This window comes from Hakea prostrata, chromosome 5 (genome assembly GCF_041222555.1).
Source record: "Hakea prostrata isolate BN-2017 chromosome 5, UWA_Hpros_2, whole genome shotgun sequence".
NCBI lineage: Eukaryota > Viridiplantae > Streptophyta > Magnoliopsida > Proteales > Proteaceae > Hakea > Hakea prostrata.
Genome location: NC_142604.1, coordinates 4780255 through 4798083, shown reverse-complemented (window position 1 = coordinate 4798083; position 17829 = coordinate 4780255). Strand labels below are relative to the sequence as shown.

Sequence of the window (17829 nt, the reverse complement as noted above, 5' to 3'; positions counted from 1 at the left end):
CACTTGGTCCTAAGAAAAAATTGAATATAAAAATTTCCTAATATCAACTGATTTTGCTTCAACCAAGTTTTCTAAACCTTATCCCTTTTTCACTGTTCAAACCTCAAAGAAATGTACTTTTATCTCTATGAACAATAACTTCCACAATACTGATAATACATAGTTAAAGGTTAATCTTCTTTTAAACAAAGGTATCATCTACCACAACTCACAATCAAACAAGCTAAGTATAGGGTTTGTTTCTTAAGAATTAAATAAGAATCTTAAAAGTTCATAAAGAAACTGATTCTGCCTTTATCCTCATGACTAGAATAGTAAAAGAAGTAATATTTAAGGACAATCCACCTCAACAAGATTCCACCAAGGTTTGGGAGAAGACTCTAAGAATAAAAACTTAACTCAAATTTTGATGCAAAAGCATAATAGACTACTTTAAATTTAAAACTAAGTAAATAACTTGAAGTCTTCTGTGAGGGGCCACTTAATGAAATGGCACATTAAGCTTAAACAATGCCTTTGGTATCTCAAATGACCTAATAATCAATTCATAAAGCATATTTAGTAAAGTTATTAATAGCTTTATACCATGATATGTTATAATGAAGACGCATTTTCTCCTCAGCAAAAGACAGACATGTGGTCGACACCTACTTCTTTGTCGTCTTCTTCAAATTCTTTTTTGCTTTGATGTATTTGATTATGTTAACCAATGATCTTTCGTAAATTTAACGAGTCCCTAAATTTATTTATTTGTTTAAAATTTCAAAGTGACAAAAGGATTCTCTATGTTGATGGTATATGAAACCTATCAATCAATGGACGGTGGATGGATTGTTAACCACGAGACAAATAGGAGAGAGAGTATCAGGAAGAGAGAGAATTAAGTAAACATTGACGAGAGTTTTCTGTCGTAAATTTAAAAATTTATTCTCACCAAAAAATTTGAAAAACTTTTTCTCATAAAAAAATATAAATTATTAAATTAGTGGAAGACAATGGGAGAAATGATAGCATGATTCGTAGGGTTGTTGCCATGTGCTCGTTTACATGTATACCTTTTAGTTTAGTTTAACATGATGGTTTAAGGTTTTTTTTTTTTGGATTCAAGGTTCATCCAGGCTAGTTTGCGCACACCACGACTACATCTTCAGGGGAGCTTTTATATAATTAGTATAAGCGGGGCTTCGCCTCTAGTCCCGATGGGATTTGAACTCTAACCTCCTATGTAGAAGCGTTGGTCTTTTGCCAACTGAGCCACCCCTTGGGTTGATGGTTTAAGTTTTTGGTTGGACCGGAAGTGATATTTCATTGGTGATAATTCAACAAAATTGGACCAACCATAGAACCACCATCTGGGTTTTGTTTGGAGTAGACCCAGGTTAGCCCCAAAGACAAATTGCAAACCAGAAACCCCAACTGATTGGTTGATCGATTATTAGTTGGGTTTCACCAAATTTGGTCCCTTGAGAGACTGCACTGGAAGACTATTTGGATAGGGGTTGATAAGTAAAAAGTAACTTCCGACGGGGTCGAACCATGATCGGCTCAATCGCCTCGGTCGAGACCGGTTTGAGAATTAAACCCAAAGAACTCGACGGTTATAGAAGGATATGTGATCCCGTTGAATTCGGGATGTGGCGATCGTGCTCTATATGGAAACCGTAGTTAACATCATCAAGGGAGAAAATCCTTACAATCAAGTGATTAATGATGAGACTTGTGGATTAATCTAACGATTGATAGTAAAAGATAAACCCTTTATAAATCGAAGCATAACATGAAAAGAATATAACTAAATCGTTTCCCTCCATTCTCATCTTTCAATCAAGTTCTGTAACTCGTTAAAGCTCTATGGTGATGCTCTTACTGACTTAACCTTCGGAGGTGGCTTCCTAACTGCAGAGTCGGTCCACATTTAAAGTCGTTTTGCAGGAATCTGGGGGGTTGATCAGTTTTAGGATGCATCAGGGGTGAATTAGGCTTGACCAAAACCAACCGTTTGACCGGTTGCAAATTAGAAATTTTGAAGCTGACAGCCTATAGATTCATCCAGATCTTTGCTTAGGTAGACATCTAACGTTACTGTGCTTGGGTAGCCACCATATTAAATCTCAACCGTTTTGAAAAACTAATTTTTTTTTTTTTTAACTTAAGTTGATTATATGTACACATGGTGTTTTGAACGGTTGAAATTTAATGAAATTTATATGACATTCATCTAATAGTGAAGACCACAAACATCACCCCATCAGACGCACTGTTGAAACAAGTTCTAACCCATTTTGAACCGTTTCAACCCAAGGTTCACCAAATTGGTCGAGACCGGTCCACATGCAAATCATAGCCGTTTTTGTGGACCTTCGCACGGTGGGACCTTGAGTATGCGGCAACGTTTACATACATCCCAAAGAGAGATCTTGGTGGTCCCATTCACGTGCGTGCTTGGCCGCCACGTCGGCTTCAAAGTCCGAAGATGGAAAAACTCGATGAGCGGGTCGGATAGATCGAGGACACCGACCAGGAAGGGCCCACATTCACGTGATGTTGTCGTCCACGGAGCGACATGAGAACAATCGCAACACCGTCACTACTCGATCATCCAGACACCTCAGTAATTACGTTTATTATGTGTTTAGAAACTGATTAGAACGTCTAAGCCGTCTTAGCTCAGCTGGTAGAGCGCGTGGCTTTTAACCACGTGGTCGTGGGTTCGATTCCCACAGACGGCGCTACTTTTATTTTCTTGCCAGGATTTCGATAAACCGATCCGGTCAACCGTTCATGATGATTGTCTACCTAACACTTGTGTTTCTATTTTGAAAAACAAAAATATTGTTTTGTTTGAAATGATTTTTAAACCATAAATTCAAACTTATGAAAACTTTAAGATTTTTAAACCATAAATTCAAACTTATGAAAACTTTAATTTTCAGAACAATTTTGTCTTTAATGTAATTTGAGCTAGGTTTAACTCAGAAAGTTAAGGAAAAAATATTCATGCAATTTGACATGCTAAACATAAAAATTCTATTACCTTTACTTTTAAAAACAAGTTTTATCAAACACTTTAAAAAAAAAATTTCACTTTTAAAAACAAATAAACTATTTTTAGTGTTTGTTAAAGTAAAAACACTTGATGGAATCCTTACTTTATCTGATCTTTCACCAACAAGCTAGAGCTTGAGATTTTCAACAATTATAACCCAAAAATAAGTTGACCTTACCCAAAAGAAAAAAGGAAAACCCGATAACAACTAATAGACAAACAAGATTAAAACTAATCGCTATCACGCCTCTAGAGACAAATTAGTCTTTTGTATATAAACACTTGAAATCATTTCTGGTTGATACCAAAGTCCTGACCAATCCCAATGAATTTTCGGCCCTAGACTAGTCCAAGTCATGCTGATATTGCCTTTATTTTTAAAAACAAGTTTCATCAAACACTTCAAAAAAAATTTCACTTTAAAAAACAAATAAAATTATTTTTGATGTTTTTTTGAAGTAAAAACACTTGGTGGAATCCTTACTTCATCTATCACCGACAAGCTAGAGCTTGAGATTTTCAACGACTATAACTCAAAAATAAGTTGACCTTACCCAAAAACAAAGAAAGAAAAAAAACCCAATAACAACTAACAAACAAATTTAAAACACTATGACGCCTCTAGAGACAAATTAGTATGCTTTATTTAAACACTATTGAAATCATTTTTGGTTGAGACCAAAGTCCTGACCAATCCCAATGATTTTTCGGCCCTAGACTGGTCCAAGTCATTATGATATTGCCTTTACTTTTAAAAACAAATTTTATCAAACACTTGAAGAAAAAAAATTCACTTTTAAAAACAAATAAAACTATCCAGGTCCATATTTATCTTCAATCCATCCAGGTAGAGGACTATGTTCCCCTCATCTCTCCATTATTTATTTGGGAGATAAACGCACCTTTGGTCTACCTTATCAACACTTAAAAATAACCCTCTTCGGCAAAATATAAGAATTGTACACTTGTCCATCCATCAGGGTAGTAGAGGATCTCAACTCCAAATTCACTTTCTTCTAAGCCGTTCACCTATTTCCCTTCCATATGAAAAGCTGAAGAGAAACAAGTTGAGAATCTCCATTAAACAAACTTTCTTTATGGTGGGCTGTTGAGACTAACGACCAGAATAATCTACAGGGATGGCAAACAGAAGCATCATATCACCATTATCTTCAGCATGATCCATCAATCCATTGAGTTTTACCAATAAATGGTTCCACTTTCAGAGTGCAGAAAGCTATTTCAAAGCCCCCAAAATCTCCCACTCTTGCCTGTAATCAATAAGCAATTGGAGAATAACACCAGTATGCTCAACAGCCATGGTGGGAGACTGGGAGAGTGCTACTCAAAGGAAATACTAGACCCAAAAGGCATACTATTTCTGTGATGCAGCCAAAGGAACAGGGTCAGTATGGGAATTCAAGGACGGCATAATACCGACAAGATCCGCCATAACGAATCATATCCGATTCTTTTCACCTTATTTTTGAAGAAAAAGAAAAACTGAAAAAGTTTCCATAAGATCTTATCTTCAATACAGCCTGATGTACAGGTCTGCGTATCAGGTAATGGAAGCACCAAACAATATCATCAGTCCCAAAATCACATCCCTCGCAAAAGATGACTGGAAAGAAAGGATTTCAAAATAGTTTAAGTGATGTTTATTGAACTTAAACCCATTACACAGCCTCATCATGTAAATGGAAGGAAATAAAATAAAATAAAAAGACACTAATGATCTACAAATTTACAACTGGCCAACAGGTAGAGTAGCTAGATGGAAAATTTAATAAAACAAATTTTTTTTTATTGTCAAAATGCTCAGAAATTAAGCCATGGTGATACATGGGTAGTATGTAACTCTGAGATCTAATTCTATATTTTTCTGGTGATGGGTTGAGGTAAGACATGAAACCTGGCACCAATGCATTCTCCATCTCACTGAAGCTGACATTCAAATGAAACTTATAAATGAACAGCATAGAAGCAAATTTGCTTCAGTTAACTAACTTGAGAGAACCACAAGCTGGAATCATCAATAAACATGATATAACTTAATCAGCATTGGGATATAGAAAAATGAAATCATAAACAGTGTGTGTACAAAACTTTACATTGTTCAGGGCTTCCACCAAAAGAATTATAAGACCTCCCAAGGAATTATGGTGGAGACAAATATGATATTGGACTAAATAGTAACAAAAGGAAATAATAACTTGGTGAGGAATATGTAAAGCTATGTTACCATCCTAACTGTTATAACCCTGGTACAGTAGCCTATATACTATGGGTGGTTTTCAGTGGATTGGCCAACAAAGCAAAGACAAATCCAGTTGAAAGTGCTAACCGATACCAAATCCAATCCAATCCAATCCAAATGGCTTTTGGGCCCTAGAATGGTTCTTTAAACCACGCTCACTACCCCCATCAAACCCTCTTGTTAGCTTTTCATCCATTTCCTTTTTATACAGAAAGTCAAAGCAAACTCATCGGGAATCTCTGAACAAAAAAAAAATTCTTCATTCTGGGCTGTTGAGACTTAAGAACCAGATCATATCATAATCATCTTCACCATGATAAATGGGAAAAGCTGAACTTAATCCACTGAATTGACCAATAGACGGTTGTATTTTCAGAATGCAAAAAGCTATTTTAAAGCCCATATTATCTATCTAACCAACAACAACCACCACTAATCAGCCTTGTAAAATGGGGTTTGCTACAGGGATTCTTCCAAAGGAAGTAGGGGAAGAGTGGTCCTCATAAAGCCAAAGGGAATTGAGAGGAATGAAGAATTCAAATGAAGAAATGAGAGAAGAAAAGTGAGACAGAGAAAATGGAACATGGAAGTAAAAGGAAGATGATAGCTCTAGAAATCAGAAAAACCATAAAAGGAAGATGATAGCTCTAGAAATCAGAAAAACCGTAGCTACTTGGTATCAACCATGTAGATTCAAACCCTTCAGCAGACTACCTCAGGTCATACTTGGCCCAAGACCCAGACTATGCATATCAATGTTCAGACCTCACCTATAATTGTTTTAGGCCAGCACCTAGTTCTTTTAGTTCCTTCAATCTGAAGCAGATCAGTCCTCCTTACTGGGGCCTCAGGCCTCCGCTAAACTAGGCCAAACCACTGAAAACAACATTTACAAAGGTTGTCACTGATAGGGGTGACACCTAAATCCACTCTAATTTGCTTGTTCTCACGTTTATCCTTCAAGTTTTTGTTGTTGTCACTATCACCATCGCCTTCTTGAACATCTCCCCCTTCCCTTGCACCGATTGTGAAGTGTTCGGACCAAGGTCAATAAGATCATCATTATATGGTTGAGGCTTCTTGATCTTAGCTAAGCCTTGGATTGTTTGGTCTTCTAGAAAGATCACATCTCTGCTTCTGATCACCTTCTTGTCAATTGGATCCCATAACCTGTAACCATACTTGTCAGTAGTATAACCCAAGAAAATACATTGTTTTGCTTTCTCATCAAGTTTGGTTCGTTCATCTTTTAGGACGTGCACAAACGCTCTACAACCAAACACCTTCAAGTAGTTATAGGATACCTCCTTTTCACTCTAGACTCGCTGAGGAACATCACCATTCAAAGGGGCTAATGGGGATAAGTTGATTAGGTGAACGGTGGTGTGCATTGCTTCTCCCCAATAACATTGTGCCAACTTTGCATGTGAAAGCATACATCTTATTCTTCCAATAATGGTGTGGTTCATCCTTTCAACTACACCATTATGTTGTGATGTCTTTGGAACGGTCTGTTCATGGCAAATTCCATGCTCCTAACAGTAATCTTCAAATGCTCCATTGTACTCACCTCCGTTATCAATACGGACACATTTAAGAGTTTACCTATTTCTCTTTCAACAGAGGCATGAAAAGTTTTAAATACATCAAAAACTTGATCCTTAGTTTTAATGCATATGCACACTTTTCTAGATGCATCATCTATGAAAGTTACAAAATACAAAGCTCCCTCAAGAGTTTTCACTTTCAAAGGACCACATACATTGAATGCATTGATTCCAAAATTTTTATTTTTCTTTGGGAAGATTGAAGATGTTTTATTAAAGGTAACGCGATGTTGTTTTCCCTTTAAACAATGAACACATCGTTTTAAGTGCGTACCTTTAATGTTTGGCAGAAGATTCATTTTTGTGAGAATTTGCATACCTTTCTCACTTAAGTGGCCAAGTCTTTCATGCCACAATTCTGCAATGGACTCTTCCTCTGCTGCAATTACCTATGCTTTGCATATTTGCACTTGTGTTTTGTACAAAGTGCAACATTTGCTATTTCCATTGACCATTGCCAAAATAGTTATGGTATCCTTCTTCATACACCTTTCTAGCAGAGATTAAATTTAAACAAAGATCTGACATATACCTCACTTCCTTGAGAACCAGTTGGCATCCGACATTTGTCTTGATGCACACATTACCTTTTCCCATGATTTTTGAAATGCCATTGTTGCCCACCTTTACTTTACTAAAATCACCTGATTCAAAAGTGGTAAAGAATTCTTTGTAAGGGGTAGCAAGGAAGGATCCACTTGAATCAAAGACCCAATCCTAGTCATGGCATGTAGAAGTGAGACAAAACTTGTCACTAGTTGAGACGAAGATAATATCTCCATTTGAGCTAATGGCAATGGTTTCTTAATCTTCTTTGTCCTCACTCTAGTTCTCAATTCGTGCCTTAAGCTTTCTGCAATCTTCTTTCATATGCCCTACCTTTTTATAGTAGTAGCATGTGATCCTGCTTCTTAACTTGGATCTTACAAGTGGTTTTTCACAAAGATGAGGTGGTTTAGTTTTACTTCTCCCCCACTTCTCAGTGACAAGGGCTTCAATGTGAGATGAGATTGAGGATTTTCTCCTTATCTCTTCATTCAATAGGCTTCCAACCACTATATTTATCGTCAGCTTTCCTTCAGAGCTGAGTTATTAAGAGATACAACTAATGTCTCCCAGCTTTTTGACAACAAACTAAGCAATAACAAAGCCTGCAACTCATCATCAAGTGTCATTTTCATAGAACTTAGTTGGTTCACAATACTTGTACCTCATTTAAGTCTGTTGCCACAAAGCTCCCTTCCTTGTATTTGAGATTTACAAGTCTACTGATAATGAATGCCTTGTTACAGGCGGATTTTCTCTCATACAGGCCTTCTAGCTTTTGCCATAGTGAATGCGCTGAACTTTTTGTAAAAACATGATGATAAATAGAATCATCTAACCATTGACGAATGAAGCCAACGACCATTCGATCTTAGGACTTTCCATTTTGCTTCAGACATCTGCTCTGGTTTTGACGGTGCACATTTTATAGGAGCATACAAGTCTTTGCAATATAACAAATTTTCTATCTTGTATTTTCATATCATCCAGTTGCTCCCATTTAAGCTAATCATCTATCTTATGACACTTGCCTCCATCGACATCTTCTATGAACAATCACACGAACGAGGCTTTGATACCACTTGTTGGGAAAAATACCGAAAGATGGTTCACTCTTTTCCCGCCTATGCAAAAGATCGACAGAGAAAAAATACAAAAAAAGGTATTCATGAATAGTGCCCGTGTGGGGCCCACATGAATAGTACTTGTGCGAGACCCACGTGAAAGATAACAAAATAAACACAGACACAACAATATATGTGGTTCGGCTTTGCCTACATCCATGGGGGTAATGAGACTTTTACTATGAGAGAGTAGAAATACAACACTTGTACAGTACACCCTCTCTCAACTCTAGAAGAGTTTCAAACCCATTACTCCAACACAAAAAACACCTCACTCAAACCTCTAGAACCCTACACTTAATAAATTCTCTAATGAGTTCTCTTGCTCACTTCATATCTCTTCAAACAAACTCACCCCTCTATTTATGACGGAAAAGATGTTGAGAAAAAAAAGCTTCTCATGCTTTCTTTCTCTCCTCAACTTTTGTCTTCATTGCATTAATAACATCTTGACATTTATATCTTTGCATTTATAAGGAGATAAGGAAAGAAGACCTTTAGCCTCCTTTAACACATGGTTTTTCTCTTTGTCAACAAAGAGGGCTGAAGAAAGAGATGCAATTTGGTGTGTCCTCTTGTGAGGAGGACCCATAACAACACTCCCACCAATGGTGGACAAAGGGAGCAATTGGCTCACAAACCACCAGTTAAGCCTGAGTTAAGAAGATCCACCAGGCCACGACGTCAATCTACTAGGAATTCACCTACTCAATTTGTTATGCTGACAAATGCAGGTGAACCAGAATGCTTTGAAGAAGCAAATGACAGCAAGCATAAAGATGAGTGGTTGAAAGCCATGCAAGAAGAGATGTATTCTCTACATAAGAACCACACATATGACCTGGTAAAGTTACCTGAAGGTAAGAAAGCACTCAAGAACAAATGGGTGTTTATACTAAAAACCCAAGAGAAAAGCTCACAACAAAGGTACAAGGCAAGATTGGTTGTGAAGGGATTTAGGCAAAAGAAAGGTATTGACTTCAATGAGATTTTTTCACCTGTAATAAAAATGTCTTCTATACAGTGGTGTTAAGTTTAGCTTGTTAGTATGGATTTGGAAATCCATTAGCTAGATGTAAAGACGGCATTTCTCCATGGAGATTTGGAGGAAAAATTTACATGGAGCAGCCAAAAGGTTTTGAAGTCAAAGGTAAGGAACACATGGTCTGCAGGTTAAGAAAGAGCTTGTATGGCTTGAAACAAGTACCAAGGCAATGGTACAAGAAGTTTGATTCATTCATGATGGATCATGATGGGTATAACAGAACATCATCAGATCATTGTGTGTTTGTTAACAAATTTTCGGAAGAAGATTTCATTATTCTCTTGCTCTATGTTGATAACAAGTTGATTATTGGTCAGGATGTCAATAAAATTGACAGGTTGAAGAAACAATTGTCCCTCTTTATGAGTCGGAGGGGGAGTTTGTTGTGTGTCCTCCTCACAAGAGGACACACCAAATTGCATCTCTTTTTTCAGCCCTCTTTGTTGACAAAGAGGAAAACCATGTGTTAATGGAGGCTAAAGGTCTTCTCTCCTTATCTCCTTATAAATGCAAAGATGTAAATGTCAAGATGTTATTAATGCAACGAAGACAAAAATTGAGGAGAGAAAGAAAGCGTGAGAAGCTTTTCTTTCTCAACCTCTTTTCCCCTCTATAAATAAAGGGGTGAGTTTGCCTGAGGAGATATGAAGTGAGCAACAAAACTCACGAGAGAACTCATTAAGTACAAGGTTCTGAAGGGTTGAGTAAGGTGCTTTCTGTGTTGGAGTAGTGGGTTTGAAACTCTTCAAGAGTTGAGAGTGTGAGTTGAGAGAGGGTGTACAGAGGTATTCAGTTTTGGATATAGGGTTGGGTTTGGTTATAAATCCAAGCACTGTACAAGTGTTGTATTTCTACTCTCTTATGGTAAAAGTCTCATTATACCCGTGGATGTAGACAAAGCTGAACCACGTATATTGTTGTGTCTGTGTTTCTTCTATGATTATTTATTTTGTTATCTTTCATGTGGGTCACGTACATGTACTCTTCAAGTGGGCCCCACATATGCACTATTCACAAATACTTTTTTTGTTTCTTTTTCTCTATTGATCTTCTACACAAGCGGGAAAAGAGTGAACTGTCTTTTGATATTTTTCCCAACAGTTTTGCCACACATCCATCTTAACATCTGCCTCTCTGCAATACACAACTTCACTATGTAACACTTTTCAGCTGCCCAAAACTCCACCCCATACATCATGACAGGCCAGACTACAGTCCGGTAGAGCTTTCCTAAACTATTTAAAGGAATTTGTCAGTCACACAATACTGCAGTCACAATCTCTTCACTTCATCAATTATGCTTAAGTTCTCTTTGAAACAGCATCATCTACGATAGCTTGTTCGTGTATAAAGGATTTACACATCTTAAATAGTCACTTGGTGGTATCTCTATCCTAAATTTCCACCATGTCATCATCCTTCTTAGTGCAACTACTCTTACAGATCATTTACACCATCTTTAACCTACTAAAAGTCTCTTGTTTCCAAGGTTGATTTCGACATCTCTAACTTAAATTTAATCCTTGCTTTGTTGCATCCATCAAAACAATATAACCGGCAAAAAGCATACACCATAGTACCCGTTTTGCATGTTCTTTGTTCATGCATCCATGATAACTGCAAACAATAAAGTCTCAGGCCTGGTCCTTGATGTTCTTGGTGATTCATACCTCAGAACCATATTTCAGGCTTTGGTGTTTCACACTTGAAAACTGCATTTCAGGCACATCCTAAGCCTTTCAGTTTGTATCTTACCAAATTGTGTCTCTCCAGTGTACGTGTTAAAACTACTTTGCCAATAGCCCAATACTATACCCAAAACTGGTACTTTAAACCTTCACTATAATTTCCAGGTGACAAAGCAATGAGTTAGGCAGGTGATCTAGAGTGGTGACCCATTAGCATATACATACGTAAATAAGAAGCATTACAGTTGAACATTAAACATTTATACCAGTAAGCACAAAGCTAGAAAGAAGCTACCCAAAATTCGCAGAGTTAGTACAACATACCAGCTCTGACAAGATTCTGCCTCCACCCCTTATTCCCAGAGATGGCCAAAGTGCAGATACACTTGCCTATTCTGAGATTCTGCCTTTCAATCATTAACATGCCTATGAGAAAAGATACCTCAGTTTTGCAAAATTGCAGAACTATTCCCTGAGGTTGTATAATGTCAGCAAAAGCATCCATGCTGTTAACATGAAGAAAAGAAAAATCTCCTAACCAAATTGCCCTTCCTGTTGAATAATGTTTTTTTTTTTTTCATTTTCTAATTACTTTTTAAAAATAAGAAAGGGAGGAATCAGAATATCAGATGAGGTGTATTTCCCAAATCTTCCGCAATTTATTATCTAGAACCTGCCTTTTATCTATCCAAGGTCACACCAGAAGTTCCAGAGATAGATGAAGGTCTAAGTTTCAATGGGTAATTTGGCTTCCAGCACAGCATGTTTCTTATATGGGCATTTTGAGACTCTAATCTGATTGCAAAAGATTCTGTTCTATCATTTTATTCTTTAATCCATGTAAGCCAAACTTCTGTCATTATTGCCAGAGCTTTGCTCATAGCAGCTGGCCATCACTGGGACCACGAATGTGCTACCATGATTGTTTACCCTTCCAAAAGACTGTTTGTTTGGGGGGTCAACATGATAAGAGTGCACACTGTAGTTTTTTAGCTTGCTCGAAAGCCCCTGCTCTTGAACAAATAAGGAAAAACAACCTTATATGGTTTAGATACAGGCAACTACATCCATCTCTGTTTGTCGATATGCATATCGATCTTTTTTCTCGAAGCAAGCATATGTTGATCTGGCTTTCTATACAAAGAAGCCCCCATCTATTCATTGACGATTTCACTCTGACTTTAGATTAGAAGTCACAATGTAAGGTTACCTAAATATCCACCTTCTGGGGTATCTTCAACACGGGTAGTGTCGCCGGTGGCCCAATTCCTATTGTCCTCAACCATTCAAGGGCAGCTTATGTCAGTGATGGAAGTTACATTGGCTTCATGTGTTCATGTTCACCAGGGTTCTCTTCTCCCTCAAGATTGCGCCACCAAGCATGGCGGTTCGAGACAGCAGCACCACCTGTATTAGAGTGAAGTATTCAAGTGTCTCTATTGAAAAGTCTGAGATACTCAAAATGTTTCTCAATTGGAAGGTGCTTCCAGTAGTCCCTGCTTCATTAGCTAGCAACTTCTTTGATCTTGTTATTTTTTTTTGGGGGGTGGGGGTGGGGGGTTGAGATTGGATCTGGTAGGATTTCAGGAAGTTTATTTTATTTAGGTAGAATGTGCAGTCTTTTAAAGGGGCAGGCCTTGGTGCAACGGTTGGTGTACCACAATTGTGGCTTGCGGTCAAGGCATTGAAACAACCTCCCAACAAAAATTGAATGGAATGGAAGAGTTATTGTGATTTGAATAGCTAGCTGGCTGTGTGCAAGCTTTATCTCCCCTCAAACCCCAACCAGGAAAAAAGACATTTTTCTCCCTAGACACATGTTTATCCCTACAACTTCTGATTCTTTGCAGCTTCCCCACTTATCCTAACCAGCCCACCACCACCCATACTGAACTATATTGAATGTGGTATCAGCCCACCCACCTAGCTAGATCTGCATCATAAGTTCTTGATGTGCATTTCTGAAGTTTGTCAAGAGGGGGGGGGGGGGGAAGAGCTTTAAAATTGTAGGGGCTATGAGCAAGTGAACAGTAGTGGTTGGAGTATCATAGGATGCATGACGATACACTGAACAGTATTTGATTGAATTGGACCCCAAATTCGACACATGGTCAACCCAAATCTTGACCTCTCTACCAAGGGTAGGAATAGCCACATCAGCTAATCCATGTGGCAAACGAATAGTTAGTATATGGATGTCTGTTCTAACCAAGGGTATGTAGGAACCATTTTCTTTTTGATACATTTGTCGCTTGGTTAGACAAACCTTCTTATTTCATATCACTAGAGATTAAGGGTTGTATGGTAACCATCCCAGCACACTTATTTCTATGCTCATTGCTCATTTGGGCACAGAAATAGCTAAAATCTTGTATGGTAATCTGGTCTAAAAATAAGTGTGCTAGTTTAAGAGATGTGTCAAACTGGCTATTTGGCACACTTTTGCTTGTGCCCAGGAAGCACCAAATTGAAGCTTCTTGGGCACGGGCACGGTTTAGAGGAAAACGTGGGGGCACACAAGTACTGTTGAAGCTGGCCAAAGCAGAAGGGGAGGGCAATGGAGTCTTTGACTTGAAATAGAACAACCCCTTTTCTAAACCCCTGCGCGAACAGTGGCTTGCTCTCGTTCTCCTCTCTAGCTCCTGTGTTGCTCCGTCTCCTCTCTCCAATCTCAATCTGCGATGAGGAAGAAAGAAACAAAAGGGACTCGCAGGAGCAAAAATGATGGTGGCCTTGGTGCTTCTAGGGCTAGGGTATTGAATGAGAGTCTTTGGGGAGTCTTCTTGGTGTTTCAATAGTGGAGGTGGGAAATCTGAGAAAATGAAAAAGTAGCATTTTCTGCAATAAAGGAGGAGCACCAGGGTTCGTGGTGGGACTGGATTTCTCATCCACAAAGCCTTCTGTTAATGACACACACAAACTTTCCTTCAACGTCAGCACTTGAAGGGTTGGAGATCCAATTGAAGGCCCGCATTGCCGCAAAGCTTTTTCCTCACTGGTATGGGTTTGTTTTGCTCGGATTCCTAACACGGGTTGTTTTAATCTTTTACTTATTTGTTGGTTATAATCAAATTCAATCTGGGGAAGAGTAACCTCATTTGTTGCTATTTTTCATTTTCTCTGAAATCAATCAATGTGGGTTGTTTACCTTCTTAATTTGGACAAAAGTGTAGATTTCAATACAAGTGCAAAATTCTATAGAACTTTACTTATTCAATTGGGTTTTTGCTGTAAACAATTGCTTTTTCGATTGAGACCTGAGTGAGTTCACCAGAAAGATGGTTGGAGGGAGGCTATCTTGAATCCTTAGCATGTGTCTTATGCGTTGAACTTGTCAAACCAACAATTTTTCTAACAAAATAGTGAACTTGGGGAAGTATTTACTGAAATCCAGTGATGGACATGATGTTGTTGTTTCTTCTCAATAGCAACTGTAGCTTCAGATTTGTCAACTGCATATTTTCAATATAATCAAGCTAGAAGAAATTTAGCTCCTATTAATTCTGGTGTAATCCTTCACAAAGAAAATGGGTTGCCATCCACAAACCACCTATACTCCATTAAAATTGAAGTCTTGGATCACAACCTGCAAGTATACACTCTCATGTATGGTTGGGTGATAGGTGACATATGTCCTTTTCTTTCACTCTCAGTTCTTGGTGCAACAAGTACAAATTTTATTCAGGTTGGCTATGAGTTCAAGCCTGCATGCATACAATTCAGGTTGGTTATGAGTAAGCATTTCATAGCATTCAATTGATATTTTGATTTTATTGTATGAGCAGTATATTCTGTGGTTATTCTGGTGTTTATTTTGGTTCAATTGGTGTTGGTTAGTTGTAAGTTCTACTCATGATAGGAAAAATCATATTACTTAAAATTCAAGATCTTGATTACTCATGTGGTTTTGTATCTATTTCTATTGATTCGATCTTCTTTATGTTTTGGATTCTGTGACCCTACAATCATACAAATTCAAGATCTTGATTAACGGAGCCAAAGGATAGAATTGGAATCAGATATGAACTGTGCACAATCAACAGTGTCTCCAAGTGTTCTCTTAGCAAGTTCCAGCTTTCCAATGCCAAAAAATGTGTCCTTGTTTATACGGCCTTCTCTACTTACAGATTGCCATTCATGTCTCCTCTCCTCTCTTCTTTATTTTCTCTTCCTCCCATACTTTTTAGTTTTTCAATTTTTTTCCTTGCTCAGGAGCTTGAGGGTATGGCAGACTCTAAACACCTGAACAAGGAAGCACTAAACTTTTGAATGCCTGCACTGTGATGGATTTTATTCTCCAACAATATGATCATTATGATGTCTAAAAGCACTGATCTTTTTCTTGATGCAAGAAATGATGTGTGTTATTTCATGCCCTTGCCCTTGGCGACAAAGTAATTCTTGTAGTTCTACTACATCTTTACTTGACAACCCTATTTTATGGATCTTTGGCTCAATTGGTAGGACACTTGGAACATGAGCATGTTTCAAGAGATGGTGGTTCAAATCCACCAAGATTTTTGTGATTCAATGGTGAATTTGGATTATACATGACAAAGATTAAATGTTTGCTAATTTTGTATGTAATGTTAATATGTTGTTTGACCTCCAGTTATTGTATAGATTGATGAAAGGTGGAGTATCAATGTGGGTGGGATGGTATTGTGAATGTCTTGCGCAACACAAAACCTAGGAGGCTAGTTTTTCAACTGCCTTGGCAACGGGGTTGCCTCTAGTCACATGAAACATACATTCTATTCTCGGGTTTATACTTTTATTAGGGAATAGTTGTGTATATACTTTATTTATTGTGAACAATTGTGGGCTAAAGTTTAAATAAATGTGTCTTAACTTTTTTTATTTGGTTTTATCAAAAAATATAAAAAAATTGCCCATTTTATGCATACCATAAAAGATTTTGTAACCATTTTGTCACAAAAACATGCTCATTCTGCTACAACCATACAAGATTTCAATAGCCACAAATGAGAAATGGGCACAAAAATATAAAAGACTATTTCTACGCCCATTTCAGCAAATGGCCACAGAATCATTACCATAAAACCCCTAAGTTTCCTACTATGTTAGTACCCATAATTGCATACTCCGCTGTACCCTATTGTGATAACAGTTTTTCCTTAAGTAAAGTACCCATAATGTGAGAGAGAGAGATATGAAAGACAAATGGTAATGGAAACGATCAGCAACCAGCCAACCATGTGACATGATTTATTCAGGTTTATTATTATACAAGGAAACACCAGAAACCCTCCAAATCTAAGGAAGAATTTGATAGCTCTGGTATCAACACTCAAAACAGCAGGAGTGGCACCTCAGACACTAGCAATTGATAAAAATACAATCACAAAAGACTCCAAAACCACTAACGCAGATTATAATTCGTACTGAAAGAAAAAATCTACCGGCTAAATAAATCATCATACGTGAATAAAAGATCATTTTTACTCCACAAAAATAATGAAAAAAGGGAAAAACCAACTCACTGGTTGGTAAGCAAATTTTTAGTCCACAAAAATAATGAAAAAAGGAAAAACCAACTCACTGGTTAGTAAGCTTAGCATAGGTCAATCGTCCAGTTTCTTGGTTGTATTCTTCTTTCCATACATCAAGCCCGTTTCCTGAAATAATTTGGGTGGGCGTGGAGAATCAAAACGAGGCGTATCTATTTTTCCGAAAATTACATACCAAACAATAGTTTCGTTCTGTAAAGAAAGAAAGAAAAAAAAAAAAAACATACAAATAAATAAATAAACAACCTGAGGATCAGGAACAGGTTTTCTTTTCTCGACGTAACGATAAGGATCCGAAGCTGCAGCTGCAGCCAAAGCCGCCCTTTCCTGAAACCATATGAAATCCAAAAATTCAAAATTTTCAGCAACTAAAGAAACTATCCAATTATATGAGAAATTACAGCAACCTCTTGTTCTCTTTTGAGATCTTGAGATGGTTTGACCCAAAGAAAGTATGCTAAAGTTCCTGCAACAGCCCATGAAGCGAGATTGCTTCCTCCTTTCAAACCTCCCAACGCGTTACCAACAAAAGATCTCACGTTTCCGAAAGTCCTTTTCCAACTGCTCGTCATTGCAATGCAATACAGGAATTCGCTGCTGATTTCTAATGGTTTTTCTCTGTATCCGTCGTTTCTTCTCGTCTCCCCTCCAATCTTCAATGGAGGACTTCCAGTCTGCGACACCTACACAGTTGTAAATCGAAGCCACCTATCGCCGACTTTATTTTAAACAGCTAATGCCACAGGCCCAACCCCTTTACCGCCAACAGATTATCCAATCAGTCCAACGCCCCAGGCCCAAGCCCATAACCGCCAACAGATTACCAATTCCATTTTTATCGGTAACAATGTTTAATGGAAAACACTTTTAGGGCCTGTTTGGTTACATGAATCCAGAGATTTGAAATCTCTTGATTCATGAATTTGAGAATTATACCTGTTTGGTTGTAAAAATCTCTAGATTCATGAAATCTAGAGATTCA

The 17829-nt window shown here is 37.7% G+C and overlaps 1 protein-coding gene and 1 non-coding gene across 2 annotated transcripts; one reads left to right on the top strand and one right to left on the bottom strand.

The window, feature by feature from the left end:
* The first annotated feature begins 2656 nt into the window (after positions 1–2656).
* TRNAK-UUU (transfer RNA lysine (anticodon UUU)) lies at positions 2657–2729 on the top strand. The gene has a single exon. It is a non-coding gene; the product is annotated as a tRNA-Lys (tRNA).
* An 805-nt stretch (positions 2730–3534) lies between these two features.
* LOC149014565 (subtilisin-like protease) lies at positions 3535–17529 on the bottom strand. Its single transcript, XM_089157386.1, has 4 exons — positions 17255–17529; positions 17094–17174; positions 16880–16955; positions 3535–4993 (listed from the first exon to the last, which is right to left on the bottom strand). The coding sequence occupies exons 1-3, from the start codon at positions 17417–17419 to the stop codon at positions 16902–16904; spliced, it is 300 nt and encodes a 99-aa protein (XP_089013512.1). The 5' UTR covers positions 17420–17529; the 3' UTR covers positions 3535–4993; positions 16880–16901.
* Between the last annotated feature and the right edge of the window lie 300 nt (positions 17530–17829).